We start from the raw sequence: 14,485 nt of genomic DNA on the forward strand, positions 1-14,485 counted from the left end.
TTATCCTCCAGCCTCCTGTGAAGCTGGAGAAAACCAAATAAATGCACAGAGATGACATAAACTGCACTCTCACTGAAAAGTAACTTTGACCCCTTGGGAGGGATATTTTGTTCACAGGCTTTCACAATGAAAGTTGGAGCACATTTTTATTCTGTTATCTCTGGGGGATCTCTGTTACGGAAGCTACATTTCCACAAAGGGGTTGCACAGTTAAAAAGCCTTTTCTTGTAATATTTTTACTAATTAAAACTTCATTTTATTATCTTAAGGGTCTTTTCAGTTAACCAGTTACAAAAGTAAGTAGACATAAGACAGTTTTACAACAGTAGATGAATTAGTTTCAGGTGAGTTTGCAAAAATCTAAATATGAGCAAAAGAAATGCTGGATCCCAGCAAGTGCAAGCTCTGATTTATCATTTTTAGTCATGTTAGCAACAGCAAAACAGTAGCTCAGAAATTAAAGGAATTACAAATACATGAACTCTGTGTGTCTTTCTGCTCTATGAAAAATATTACTTCATATCACAGAATTTTTTTTTCATTTTATTAAAATCTAAGATTTTGTATTTGATCTTTAAAAAACTGGAAATACAAAACAATAAATGCTGGCACAATATAGTATTATCAGAAATTTTTTAAACTTCTCAGAAGCATAGAAAATACAACTTTTTCTTTGGCACTTAACTAAATATAACTTAAAGAATTAACATCCCCCCCCAGTTTATACTAAATATTATTTTAGCATGAAACTATGAGTATCTTTTGGATGAGAAATGCAACATTTTACCTACCTTCACCAGCTGAAATCCAGTTTCCTTTCAACCTACACCACTTTTCTGTATATATTCAATTTACTAACAATATTTCCAACATTATATTTCCTGTACATTAATATGAGCAGGCATGTAAGCTTCTGAAGGACTGATTCAGCAGGAAATGCAAGTGTTTAATCCTGCTGTCACTGAAGTGAAAGGGCCATAGATAGAAGCATGCTAGAACATACACTGATAATAGAGCAGCCTGTCTTAGTGGAGTCACCAGTCTCCCACAATTACTGGTTTTCAAAGAAAGGACTAAGAACTCCAGCAATGCAGAGCTACAGAATATATTGTTCATTTCCTAACCCATTTCAGGAAATAAAAATATTTACGTATTGGCCCTCACAAACGTTTGAAAATGCTAATACTTTAATATATATTTTATAACTTTTAAATCTGAGTTCCAAAACCACTTTGAACCAACATTTATGAGTTCTGACTTTTCAAAGCTACCACCATACATACAGCAAGTTCAGAATGATTTTCACAAGGATCTGACCACCTAGAACCCTTCAGCTTTTCTGGAAGTTCTAATATATACACCAGCAGCTTCACATTTCTTTCATTCTCATTAAATGCCTTTATGTATTTAGGCATGGTCTTACACATCACCTGCATCTTTTCCCCTTTCATTATATTCTGGTTGTTGGGGTTTTGTGTTTGTGTTTGTTTTTTCTGTGTATGTGTGATTTTATTATTATTACTATGTATTTTTTTTTTTTTGACTATGTCCCACTCTTACTTGTCCTCTTTCTAAATGGAAGGTCTGAAAGTTCTGCAAACCTCTTCCTGCCAAAAGTGTTTTAGGAATGTAAAAAACCATGTCCTTGAGGTTAAGAGTTGAGCATTATATTATGATACTCATTCTTCTCTGTGTTTTGTCACTAAGTGGGAGAGGACTGAGCCACAAAATTACAGCTCCAGCAAAAGATTTAGGAGGTAGGATCTTTTAGCTTTACCATCAAAGTCTATATGCCAACTATCCATTTCAGTCCAGCTGGTCAATGGCATCAACTGCTGCTTTTATCAGTAACAGTATTTTTTTTTTGTGTTCAAATATAAGAGCTTTCCCCAAGAAAACAATGTCACAAAAGTATCATATGAAGTTAATTTCAACTCATAGGTTAAAGAAAACCCTCACTTTCAGCAAAAGTGGTTAGTACCTGTCCCACCCTTTATTTTTTAAGGGCTATAAACATTAACATTCCTTAATAAAGAGCACAATAAACACAAAGCCACACAACATGCATGAAAAAGAAGGGTTAAAATGCAACTGTATTTCACAGACACAAGTGACAGTCATTAAATTAAATTATTACACATACATTATAACTTATTATTTAAGCTATACAGGCAACATAGCACCAAACCGAAGAAATTTCCTCTCGATGAACATTACTCAAATATTTTCTTTTTGTATTTTGTAAACAAGTATTTTCTTTCATTTTAATCAGAATGACCTTAAATAAAATTCACTATCCCAAGTCTGTTATATGACATTATTTGGGCAGTGACATCTGCTATCAGTTTTCTCTGATAAGGCCCCCCTCCCACTTCCAAAGTTTTAAAAAATGAATAGCAGATGCTAACATCAAGATTTCAGGCAGTGGGATATTAATTTAATGTGCTGTATTGGCAATGAGGTATTTTGAAGTTCAACATTAGGCAGCAGCAGAAGTAGAGGTAAAAAACTGAAGGTGGTTTTGAAAACCAAGTTCACTGATTCTGAATTCCCTTTTAATATAAAAGATTATTTTTAAAGATATAAATACTTTTTACACATTAGAAAAAGTGAATGAAGGCACTTATCATACATAGCAAGAATTTTTGCATTAAAATTAATACAAATAAATATTTTACTTATGCTAGTTTGGCCTGCTTCTGCTCCTGGAGAACTCAATGGGATGCCTGGCAGTAACAACACTGGAAGGGAACTGGGACTCTTTTTAAAAAACAGATTTATATGCATTAAAACTAATAGTAGATTTCTTCCACTACTGCAAAAACAGAATTACATCTAAATTATTCTGAAGCAAGTAAGTAAAAAACTGAAGCACTAGAAAGTCAGCCGCTTTAAAGAGTATTACATTATGTGTCTGAGGGCCAGTAAAAAATGGCAATAACACATTTCTGAGACTTCAGGGTAACCTTGAAAATAATCCATTTTTTTTTTATGACTATTTTCTCTGAAAACACCAGTAATTACATACAAATCCTAAGACTGAGGAAAATAAAAATAATTTAAATCCTTATTTTATAAAGATTTCAGACAAAATATAATTATCTTTTGTAAGGAGCTATTTATTCTTTCTAAAGAAACAAGAAGGGATAAGAACCAAACATATTTCAAGTTGAGACTTATCTGGTTAAAATTTTCACAATAAAATTGAGTAATTACCAATATTCATACAAGAATTGATTACCCAAATGAAAAACAAAGCTTCCAAGGTAACATCAGCTGCTACCACCAACTGCCTAAGCAGAAACCTTGCCATTTGGTGCCTGGATCTTCAAGGCTTTTTTCAGGCACTGAAAAAGTACAGGGGGCCAAAAATGAGATGAAATTCCTAAATTTATCAAAATTCTTGTTGAAAAATGTGAACAAACTTTCCTCACTATGCAAAGCCTGAAGATAAGATGAAGAGCTTATTCTATCCCTCAAGTGTAATTCCTGATCAAGCTTCCTAAAACTTTTAGAAAATATATAAAAATTAAAGGTACAGACCTTTGGAATTAGAGATTTACCTCACATCCATTTTGACAACTGCAGAAACCAGGAACAGAGAGTACAAGCTTTTAAGCTCTGTGAGGGACAGCTCCAGTAGTGCCCTACAGACACTATAAAGGGCAATAGCCAACAGCTGCTAAACTGCAGAAAGCACCTACCAAAATTCTGGCTTCAAATCATAAACTGAACCTTCCTTGCAAGGGACCTTTTGTGCATTTACAAGATATGTTTTGTGTTAATTATGTTGTGTAAAGTTAATCAATAACTAAAATATTAAATGCACTTAGAAGGCGTACTGCTAAAATTCCTTTGTCTATATAGCAATAGCAAGCAGAAGTTAGAATCACAGAATCATGGAGGTTGGAAAAGACTTCCTAGATCAACTACTCTTGAATCACAGTTTTTTGCTTAGGTTTTGACACTGGAATCCCAGTAGTAAACACAAAAGCTCACTTGTCACAGAAATGTTACTCAAGATTTCTATGAAAAACATAAATAGTTATTTGTCTGGTTCTTGCAATCTTATAGAAAAGGGGGTAAGTGCAGATGTGACAGGCTTGAGGACTTCAGCAGCCAGAGAGCTGAAGAGAGGCATTAACAGTTCCCTCTGTAAGGGAACTGTTATTTTATGCCAGAAATGTGTAAGATAAGCAGGGCCATAATCTATTGCCAAACTAACAAATCACTAGTCAGCCATGGCTATACAAAGCTGTTTGTACTAGGCTACAACAGCATTCCTGTGACTAAAGCTTTTATTGCTCCTTCCTAACAGCCATCCTTAATCAATAAATTTTGCTCTGCTTAAACAGCAACAAAGAACAACTAAGTCTCTGTGTTAGCAGCATTCAAACTAGCTAAATTATTAAAATGTGACAGTATATTCAATACGTGACCCTGCTTTTACTTCCTGAATCTGCTATGTTTGTTTCTGCAGCATAAGATAGTTTGATGAAATTAAATCTTTTATGGTTTAACCACAGAGCTTGCAATCATATATAGAAAAGTCCTCTCTCTAATAAACAGAATCCATTCTAAACTTAGTTTTTGATGGATTAAAATGGCTTATGTCACTTGAAAAATAAACCAACATGAAAATCCTGAAAAAACTAAGCCATACATTTACAATACAAAATCTTTATATATATTCAGGTAATCTATTAATGTAGGGCAAATTGAATTACTCAGGGAACAAAGAGGTTGTGAATAATTCTTGATCTAAAAGGAAAACAAATATTGAGTTCAAAAGCAATTATGTGCTGAACCCTACTTGTCCTCTTAGTACCTGATGAATATTAATTAGTGATTCACTGCTAATTATTTGGAAAATGGCTAAATGAGATACTCTGGTGTGTGCTAAACACAAACCCTAAACTCTGCTTTGCATAGTGGAAGAAGGAGATAACTGTGGCAAACCATTAAATCAAACTTACTTTTTACAGTCTCTTTGCAATAAATTAGAATAGCTTATTTAATCATTAGTAATTGTTATAGTTGAAATCAGACTATAAAATTTTTTTTTAATGCTGCCATATTAATTCAAAGAGACAGATTACATAATTTTATTAATAAAAAACCAGAATAAGTGCTGTCCCAGACCACCTCCCAGGGATGTCAATGACAAATTTTTTGCTGATTTTGATGGAACCAGAACTGGATCCAACCTCCTTTGATTGTCATTATTCCCCTTAGAATTAGCACAATAATCAATATTGTTGTCAAATTCACAGCTTGGGAATTATAATGTGCTCTATATTGCAGAGTTTGCAATGATTACTTCAGTATGTTAATAATCTGCTAGTGGCAATTTTAAAGAGTAATGGTGATTACAGTAGGCATTTTTACACATTAATAGTAACATGTAGACAATAGCATATTATAGTTACATACATAATTATACATAGATAACTTTAATTAGTCCCTGTTTTAAAACCACTAATATAAAGTTTTATACACAAATGTACAAGTAATAAGGAGTAAAATGTTTGATGACAGAGTATAATATACATGGATGTGAGTTATTTTATACTTAAATATACTATAGGAAAAACGTTATGCATTAAAAAGTTTAAGGTGTTTTTGCAAATATAAATATGTAGATAATACTACAGTGTAATTTACAGCAAAAACTTTTAAATTTAAACACATATCAAACTGTAACCCTTCCAAATGGAAGGCACATTAGATGTTATCAGTTATGATGATTTCTGGTAATTTTCAAAATATTCCCTATGATGTTTTACAGAGCATGGTACTATTCCCACTGAAGGAAATGTCTGCTTCTCATTTAATTCTATGACTGCAGGAAGAATTTCTTTATAAAACTACATGGCTATATTCCACATGCATTATTATTTCACTGTTGTCAACTAAAATAATGACATAAAATCTTTTAAAAGACAAGGGGAAATAGTGACAGAAGGAACAAGAAAGCAAAAAATATTATTGAATGCTATCGTACCGATTTCCACGGTCCCCGATGCCAAGAAACATCACCAGGGCAAGAATGCACATTACACTGTGCCATGTTAGGTGGCTTGTCTAGAATTTCACAGTTTTGATCACCCAACATTTGGCCAGTGGGAAGCTGACAAATCACCAGTCTTGTCTTTATTCCATCTCCACAAGTCTGAGTACACTGAAACACAAAATTTTATATGCAATAATTTTATTAACAGTCACCATATACCATCAAACCAGAAGATGCAGCAATAATCAGTGTATCATAATATCTATTATGTCTATTTCCATATTCCCTGGACACTATTCAAAAATAAGGACTCAAAGTCTAATCTCATGTAATCCTCTCACCAAAACCTTTACCAAACTACATTTTTATGGTTTACCAAGTGATTTTCTGCAGAAAGTCTCAGTTGTACAGACACTCCATCAAGGAGAATTAATTATTAGAATAAACGTGCAAGTATTTCTCTCTCTAGTAAGAGGAAAATGTGGAAATCTGTCTTAAAAGTAGTTTTCCCTGCCAGACAGTGGCAGAAAACTCAGATACTGGGCACACTTCTACACAGTCCAATTTATGCAGACTAAGTGTAAAATACTTATAGGATTTTTTTATACTTATTTTTTTTTTAGTTTGCCTGTAATTCTTTGATACCAATTCTCATTCCTAATGAGCTCTTAAAACCAATCTGTAATAGCTGAGACCTTTTTATTGCATTCTCAATGATTCAAAATTAGAAAAAACTGCATAATCTACGTGAAGTGTATCCCAAGTCTATGGCTATGGACAGAAAAAAATATGACATTTAGACTGACATTTAGCTAAAACTGCCCAACACAAGGGCAAAAAAGGTAAAATAAAAAAGTCACTCAACAAATTTTTCTTCTTTTTTTGAATTCCAGTAACTGATTTTCTAAAGTAATAAAAGTGGGCAAGAATCACAAGAGGTTAGATTAGAATAAATGCAAAAATAAGCAGCTTTAGCTCTTTCTGTAGTGTTTGAGCAGGACTGTGTGGTCAAAATATGACATCACACAGAAGAGTGGAACTATTCTTTGTCCAATAACATAACATGTGTCATCAAAATTTTCTACCTCAGGCAGAACCTTTAGATGCATGATCCTATCTCCATACTTCCAATTTGTAACTACAACCCAGTAGCTACTACGACTTGCAGTTACTGTTGTTAGTACCTATGAAATTACATGGAATAAAGTTTCTCTATGGCTTCTTCTTTTTTTTTTCTTAGATGAGCTATTGCACTGGGGTTTTTCCGCATACAATCCAGCTTTTTGCAATGGAATATAATTTTCTATGTCTCAACATACATGTTGTACAACAACTATATGATTTGTTGATGTTGTATATCCTTAGCCTCACACAATACTCACTTCTTTTGGATGCATATTTACATTACTCATATTTCCACTACAGTTCTGGACTTGATCCAAGAATAAAGTTTAGATAAACAGGCTGAAATTCATTCTTTTTACATTTTAAATTCTATTAAATAAGGAAAAACAAGGTGTTCGGTTCCACTCACAGCCACATAATTGTGTTTCTACTCCTAAGCTTACACGGTAAACAATGCTCCCTTTTGTAAGTGAAAAGCTCTTACTTCTCCCCAGTTCCCAAAGTTCCACTGTGGGCAGGGTCCAGAATCACAGTGTCTTGACTCTGAAGGTTTTGTTGCCTCATCACAGTTACTGGCACTTCTTCCTTCCTCATCTTGACATACTACAACTCGGCGGTGAAATCCACCTGCACAAGTACTAGAGCACTACCAAAACAGGTAAACATACATTTTGCCATTACATGATCAAAGAAATGTAAAATATATTGGTTAAAACAGTTAGGTTTTAAACTTTAACTTTCAAAACTGAAATTTTTAAATAAAAATGACTACTATGTGGAAGTATTTGAAATCACAGAAAAATTACACCTAGAACTTAATATATTCTGAATAACAGTAGGAACAAGAATAAAAATACTTTTTAAAATGAAGTTGCTTCTCTTTTGACCAGATCTGTACTGCAATAACATTTCTAGAAGTTCTAACACACACGTTACAGAACAAGTTAATATATTCTAGAAAAATTTCTTACTGCTCCCCAAGGTCCAGTTCTCCATTGATATCCTCCCACAGATGGACGGTTCCACTGGTTTAAGTTGTCTTGTGGAGGGTGTATTGGGAGGTAACCTGTTTCTGGAAAACGGCCTGGATGGTCATGTATTTTTGGAATATGATGATGAACTGGTGGACATGGTGGCATGTTACATTCTTGCTCCTTAGGAGGTCGGCCTTCAGGATCACAGTAATTCTCATTAATTTGCTGATGGTAGTTGACACAGATGACTTGTCTTGTTACTATTCCACTGTCACACGTTACTGTGCACTGACCAAAAGATTAACACAGTGCTTGTCACAGAACACTGATAATTAATAAACAAATACATTTATATTTACTTTGACAAGAACAAACATATACTTTTCTTTTTCAAGGGATACAATTTCAATCACAATTGCAAAAAAAAAAACACCACCCCAAACTCTCAATTTTTAAACAAAGACTTGGCCAATAATCTAAACACACACATTAAAAAATTCTTACAATTAATACTTACAGGGGACCAATTTCCAACTTTCCACTCTCCACATGGGCTGAAGCAGCTTGAAATTTCAGCTGGTCGTGGTAAATGAGCACACAAAGATTCATCTGCAATCTCTCCACGAGCATCTCTACAACTCACATAGCGAGCACGATCGCCCTTCCCACAGGATGCAGAGCACTGTCAGTGAACAATTCAAGGTCATCTCACTTTAGGAGACTAAAACAAGATCATCCAAGCATCTAAAATACTAACATAGTTTCTGTTGGCTTGGAACTGAATTGCATGGTCTTAATTCTCCTGAATCATTTCAGGATATATAAACAGCCAGCATTTAAACTATAACATGGCATAATTACACAGTTGCAAGTAACAACAGAAACATCAGTTACTTCCAGGACACTTCAGTTGTTGCACAGGGATGCAATATTTATATCAACTCTTGAAATAAAAATTGATATTAACAATCCATTTCTCACTATGGTTTGTATTAGATTCCATTGAGACCCTTCTGATGCCTTTATAGCTGAGAAGTTAAAGGTGGATAGAATGGAGAACAGAGTAGCCTCAGTTTATGCACCCTTTACTGCTATTTAGTTAAAATAGCTGTGCAAAAATATAACTGCATAATATGCTTTGTTAAATATCTCAAGGGATTAACAGACACATCCACATTGTATAGATAATTAAAAATTTTCAAATTGCTATCAAGTAAAACTGATTTTACTATTTTTTATTATGAAAATAAAAACTCTGAATTGAAGAAAATTTATGTAGGAACTGTTTTACTAATGTTTATTTTACAAAAAATGTTAAATTAGACCTTTAAAGACTCCAAAAATTTAGTATTACTATTCACATAAAAGATTTAAATAATATTTTAAAATCAAAGATGTTCTCCATATTCAGAAACTGATACATTACATTCAATAAAACACTTCCTACCATACAAAAGTACTCAGAACCCCAGTTCCTAGAATTTTGCTTTTTTTCCTATTATTTTTCATGGCTGAATTTGAAGCATACAGTTTGCTGGAAGCATCTATCTGCTCCTTAAGAAACAGTTTATTTTCTTAATAAAATATTAGAACTCCTTTTTTATCTATCCCAAATAGTTTTCAGGCTGAAAAATATATTAATGAAAGCTTCATGGAAAAATGGGTGAACGAGTGGAGGACTGCTCTGCCAGGTGTGAGTGCTACATTACATACTGGGGTCCATGATCCATATCTCCATTGGGTCACTTTCCCCACATGAACTAGAGGAAGTGAAGTAGTCCATAATTTTGTATTTTCTGGACAAGAGGGCAATTCACATTCCTGTGGGGGGTAAGAAAAAACAAAAAAGCGTTTGAAATATACATTTCAAAAGAGCCAAATGTAAAACAAATGGCTAGCATTAAATAACATGTAAATACATCTTTTACATTTTTTCTGGAATTATTCAAAGACTTTTCATTGAATTGCTTTGATCTGTTTTAAATAGAGTGTCAAAGAAAAATTACTTGATTTTAAAACTGCATTGGTAATAACTAATTCTATTGGCACTTCGATAAAAGAACAGTTTTGGCCAACTTGTTGGAGAGAAGGAGCATAGACATTACAGTGTCCTGCCAGAGCCACAGGCAGCACAGAAGGACCAAGCAAAGACAGTGGCTGTGCTATCCTGTGCTTTATACCTTTACCTACCGAGTATATGAATTGACCCAGTTTCAGTCAGTAGCCAAAGGTACCACAAGTAAAAATGCAAAGGATATTCAAACCCACTGTTTTCACATCTAAGCAGAAATAAACTATACCAATTAACTGGCTTTTATATTTAGAAGCCTAATAAAGAAGCCAGCTGGGGACTATTTATTAAGCAGGATGGCAGTGTCCTTACAATATTCTACATGTTAGAGCTTCCCCCACTGCCAAATAATCACAGGCCTTTGGATTCCTTGAAGTCATATACTCTAATCTTTCAATCTCATACCAACTTTCAAACTTAGTTTAAAATTTCCCTTCTTTTACTTAATTCCCTAGACAAAATTTGATGTTTGTGAAGAAAAGCATAGAGTTCCATTATTTTTTTCTCATTTTAGAAATTATTTCCTCCAAGTTCCCACATAGAAAGTGGAAGTAGAAAATAGTTGTATTCCTACACTTTTGACAGAGAAGTAGAGAGGTATTTTTTAACTTACTTGAGTGTCTCTAGGACGAGTGGCAGCATTGCACTCCCTGTCATCGTTCAGAATAGCCCGGTACGTCCCAGTAACACATTTGACTGCGCGTACCTGGTATCCACGTCCACATGTTACAGCACACTGTTGAAGGCAGAGGTTTGATACATTTGTAATAGGGCTATTAATAATCAAATTTAATTTTTAATTACATTTTCTACTTTAAAACTCTTTCCAGAATGAATAGGAATGACTACTGTGACAGCATTAACAACCAGTGTCCATAGCAGACCAATGAACAGCACTTGTACAGGACAAAGGCTTTCTCTTTCCCCTTTTCTATCCCCTGCAATGAGTAGGAGGCTGGGCAGGAACACTGCCAGAACAGCTGACCTGACCTGATCAAAGGGACAATCCAAGCTCTATAATGTCATGCTCAGCAATAAAAACTTGTGAAGAGAGAGAAGAGGAGGGGAAAGGGAGGAGCAAGAAGTAGCTTCAAATGAATCATGAACTGCGGCTGTTAAATAAATGTCTTTCTCTTCACTAGAGAGTTTGATCAGAATGCACTCAAAGAAGCCACCTAAAACATCAGATGGCTGAAAATATGAGACAAATCCCATCACTATAAATGTTGTGATTCAAGCACAAGTACTTGTGAAAACCTAGTTGTGAATGGCTATTACCAGGTGGTGCAGTAAAAACTGTAATGAAAAGTTCTGCTTTAGTGACAGAGATTGGTAAATTATTTGTACAAGCTATTTCAGAAAGCTATTTTTTATTCATAAGAATTCTATCATGGGACTGAATTAATTTTTTATTTAACTTTTACATTTAGCTTGTAGAAATGGAAAGTCATCACCAGAAGTGATTGTAAGATTACATTATGTTAGACAACAGTGTGATTATCATTAAGGTAAAAAAGTAAAAGGAATGTCTAAAGTAAAAATATACTTAATTTCCAAAGGTGTATTTAATCTCTATTTTAGTAACAGGTTGTGTATAAAAAGATAAAGATCAGCTGCTATTTGGTTATGATTTCCCACTAACATCCAAGAAACACTGAATAATCTTCTGTTGGTTTGAGTAACCTGATCTTATAAAAGCCACATGAAGTTGAGTACCTTAGTTTTTTTAATTAATTCTCATTCATTTACTGACAAAAAGCTTCCTTCAAAAATTCACTTTTTTCTTTTTTAGCATTTTAAATCCACTCTGATTTACATTAAATGAGTGTCACACAGGAAGATATTTTTCAACAGCACTTTCACATAAAGACATAGCAGATCTTTTATCACTGAAAGTAAAAACAAAATGTAACAATAAAATACTAAGTCTTTTCCCCTATTACCACCATATACATTTCTGTGATTGATTAAGTATATTGTAGATTGAAGACTGATCTATATTAATTGAAGCAACCACTTGAATGTGCCCACTTACCTACAAATATTTGGTCTTTTACCAGTGTTGCTCATCTGAATAGTTTGCTACCCTCATTTTCATTCATTCTGGTGATGTAATACACTGATATTCAAAACCATCTTTGATACTAAGGCTCAGGATCAATTACTATTTTAGGCATTTAACTTATGTATAAATGTACCTAAATTACAAGTTAAATAGCCAATAGGACCCTGCACATATGTGAATCAATGCAACTAAAACAACTGCTTAAGATTCAACTAAAATGTACAAGAAGTATTGTTTTGTGATTGCTCATAGCCTGAACTATAAAACAAGAAGCCAGGAATCCTTATGTACTCACTGATCCCCAAGGCCCTACTTGCCAAGATGCACATTCATGAAGTTCACACGGTGTTACTGACTCTGGTCTGTCATTTGGGTTACAGAAATCATCTCTCAGTTGCTCATCATTAAGTTGGCACCAGATTTGACGATGCTTCATTCCTTTGCCACATGTCACAGGACACTGTGAAATTATTATAAACATCAGTTTGCAAAGACATGAATCTGTATTAATGGCTTCAATTTCTTTTAGTAACTTGTTGAATTTTAAAAGTCATATAAATAACAAAAATATTCCGTGAACCTAAGCAGTCCAAAGAACCCTATTTTTTAATTAACTTTTAATTTCCTTTTAAGTTCTACTCAAATGCTAATACAAAGAAATTACTATTAAGATTCTAAAGCTACAAATGATGAAAAATATGTGCAATGCAGATCATTTATTTCCAACACATATATCACAGCTTTCACTGGAAAAATGTTTAAACTGTCCACAATTCTATTATATCCACCTAAACTGTAATAAAATTAATATAATGCTATTAAAAAGTTTGCTATATAGTTATCATTGCTTCATAAAAAAGAAAGGTATGCAAATTGTTGTAATTATGGTAATTAATTAAATTACTTTCTTTTGTATTTGTATTAAATTAATAAATATTTGTATAAAAGCAATACATTTGCTTTACTTATCTTCACTACCTCATTTTAGTTTAACAAAATTAAATAGAAAAAGGAATTCTAGGAGTGTTTTACAGAAGTTCTGTAAGTTCATGCCATTTGTAGATGTGTGATGTATATCAGATAAATCATAGGACTTCAGAACATTCATAACCAGGTGGCTCAAAATAAAATAAAACCCCTAAACACTTAATGAAGCTTATTTTAGTATCGATGACCAGGACCAAATGTACTTTAAGTTTTATGCAGTTTCATTACCTCACTCCAGTCAGTAACTGACCAGCTTGGACATAAGAATTCATTACAACTCTGTGTCACAACTCTTGGAAGCTCCTGGCATTCTCTGTCAGGAAGATGGCGACCCAAGTTGTTCATACAAAAAGCTTCTCTGGTTCTGACACCTCTTGCACAGCTCCTGGAACACTGTGGTATATAGTTATGAAACAGAAAACAGAATAAAATAAAACCAGGCAAAAATACATTGCCAGTCTTAAAGGTAAAAGATGTTAATGATTGTGCCAGACACAAGTGTCCTCCATTTAATCCACAGAATGCTAATATGTTCATTTGAAATAAATTCAGTACTTTCTATAATAGTTCCAAGACAAAACTCTATGGAAGAACAAAACCAAAATTGCACAGAACTAAATTATTAAGACTGTAAATGAAATATACACCTTTAATTACCAGATCTTTTCTGCTGACATCCAAAACCAAGCTGCAAACAAGCTATCAATTCTTACAAAAATATAAGGAAGTTGCTGAAATATAAAGGTTGGTATTAGCTGATTCTACATATCTGTATTTGTCAAACATTGTTTCCTTTAGTCATTAAACTAAAAAATATACAGAGGAATAAAAATGTGGTATGGATGGTCACCAGAACTATAATGGTACAATTATAAAGCTTTAAATCTGTACCTCTGACCATTCTGTGTAGTGCCAACTTCTTAACATACAGTCACCATGGCAAGGCTCTCTGGCTGGTGGTTTCTGCTGATCAGCACAGTACTTATCATCCACTGGAGCACTGAATCCTCTTGCAGTAGAGTACTTCATACAGTGAATCTCAACAGACCGATGTCCTGGGCCACACTTCGACGTACAGTCACTTTTGCCAACACTGTGCCACCTAAAATGACAAACTGTTGTGGAAGGCTAACTATGTTCTGAAAAATATGACCATGGCAATTAAAACACTCAGAGAATGTACCACAAATTATAATGTAAATATAGTTATCCATTTTAGGGAACAAATAAAACGGTAAACTCTATCTCAT

The 14,485-nt window shown here is 33.7% G+C and overlaps 1 protein-coding gene across 3 annotated transcripts in view; it reads right to left on the reverse strand.

Annotated features, from left to right (window-relative positions):
- Window positions 1–14,485, reverse strand: part of ADAMTS20 (ADAM metallopeptidase with thrombospondin type 1 motif 20) — an 84,158-nt gene that overhangs the window by 21,786 nt on the left and 47,887 nt on the right. For all 3 annotated transcript variants that reach the window (XM_015629200.1, XM_015629201.2, XM_015629202.2), the window contains 9 exons: window positions 14,127–14,337; window positions 13,464–13,628; window positions 12,544–12,708; window positions 10,797–10,919; window positions 9,826–9,933; window positions 8,630–8,794; window positions 8,110–8,400; window positions 7,623–7,784; window positions 6,005–6,181 (listed from right to left, as the gene is read on the reverse strand). In XM_015629200.1, the coding sequence (XP_015484686.1) occupies window positions 6,005–6,181; window positions 7,623–7,784; window positions 8,110–8,400; window positions 8,630–8,794; window positions 9,826–9,933; window positions 10,797–10,919; window positions 12,544–12,708; window positions 13,464–13,628; window positions 14,127–14,337 (1,567 nt within the window). The remainder of the gene's footprint in view (window positions 1–6,004; window positions 6,182–7,622; window positions 7,785–8,109; window positions 8,401–8,629; window positions 8,795–9,825; window positions 9,934–10,796; window positions 10,920–12,543; window positions 12,709–13,463; window positions 13,629–14,126; window positions 14,338–14,485) is intronic.

Source organism: Parus major, chromosome 1A (assembly GCF_001522545.3).
Source record: "Parus major isolate Abel chromosome 1A, Parus_major1.1, whole genome shotgun sequence".
NCBI classification, from domain to species: domain Eukaryota; kingdom Metazoa; phylum Chordata; class Aves; order Passeriformes; family Paridae; genus Parus; species Parus major.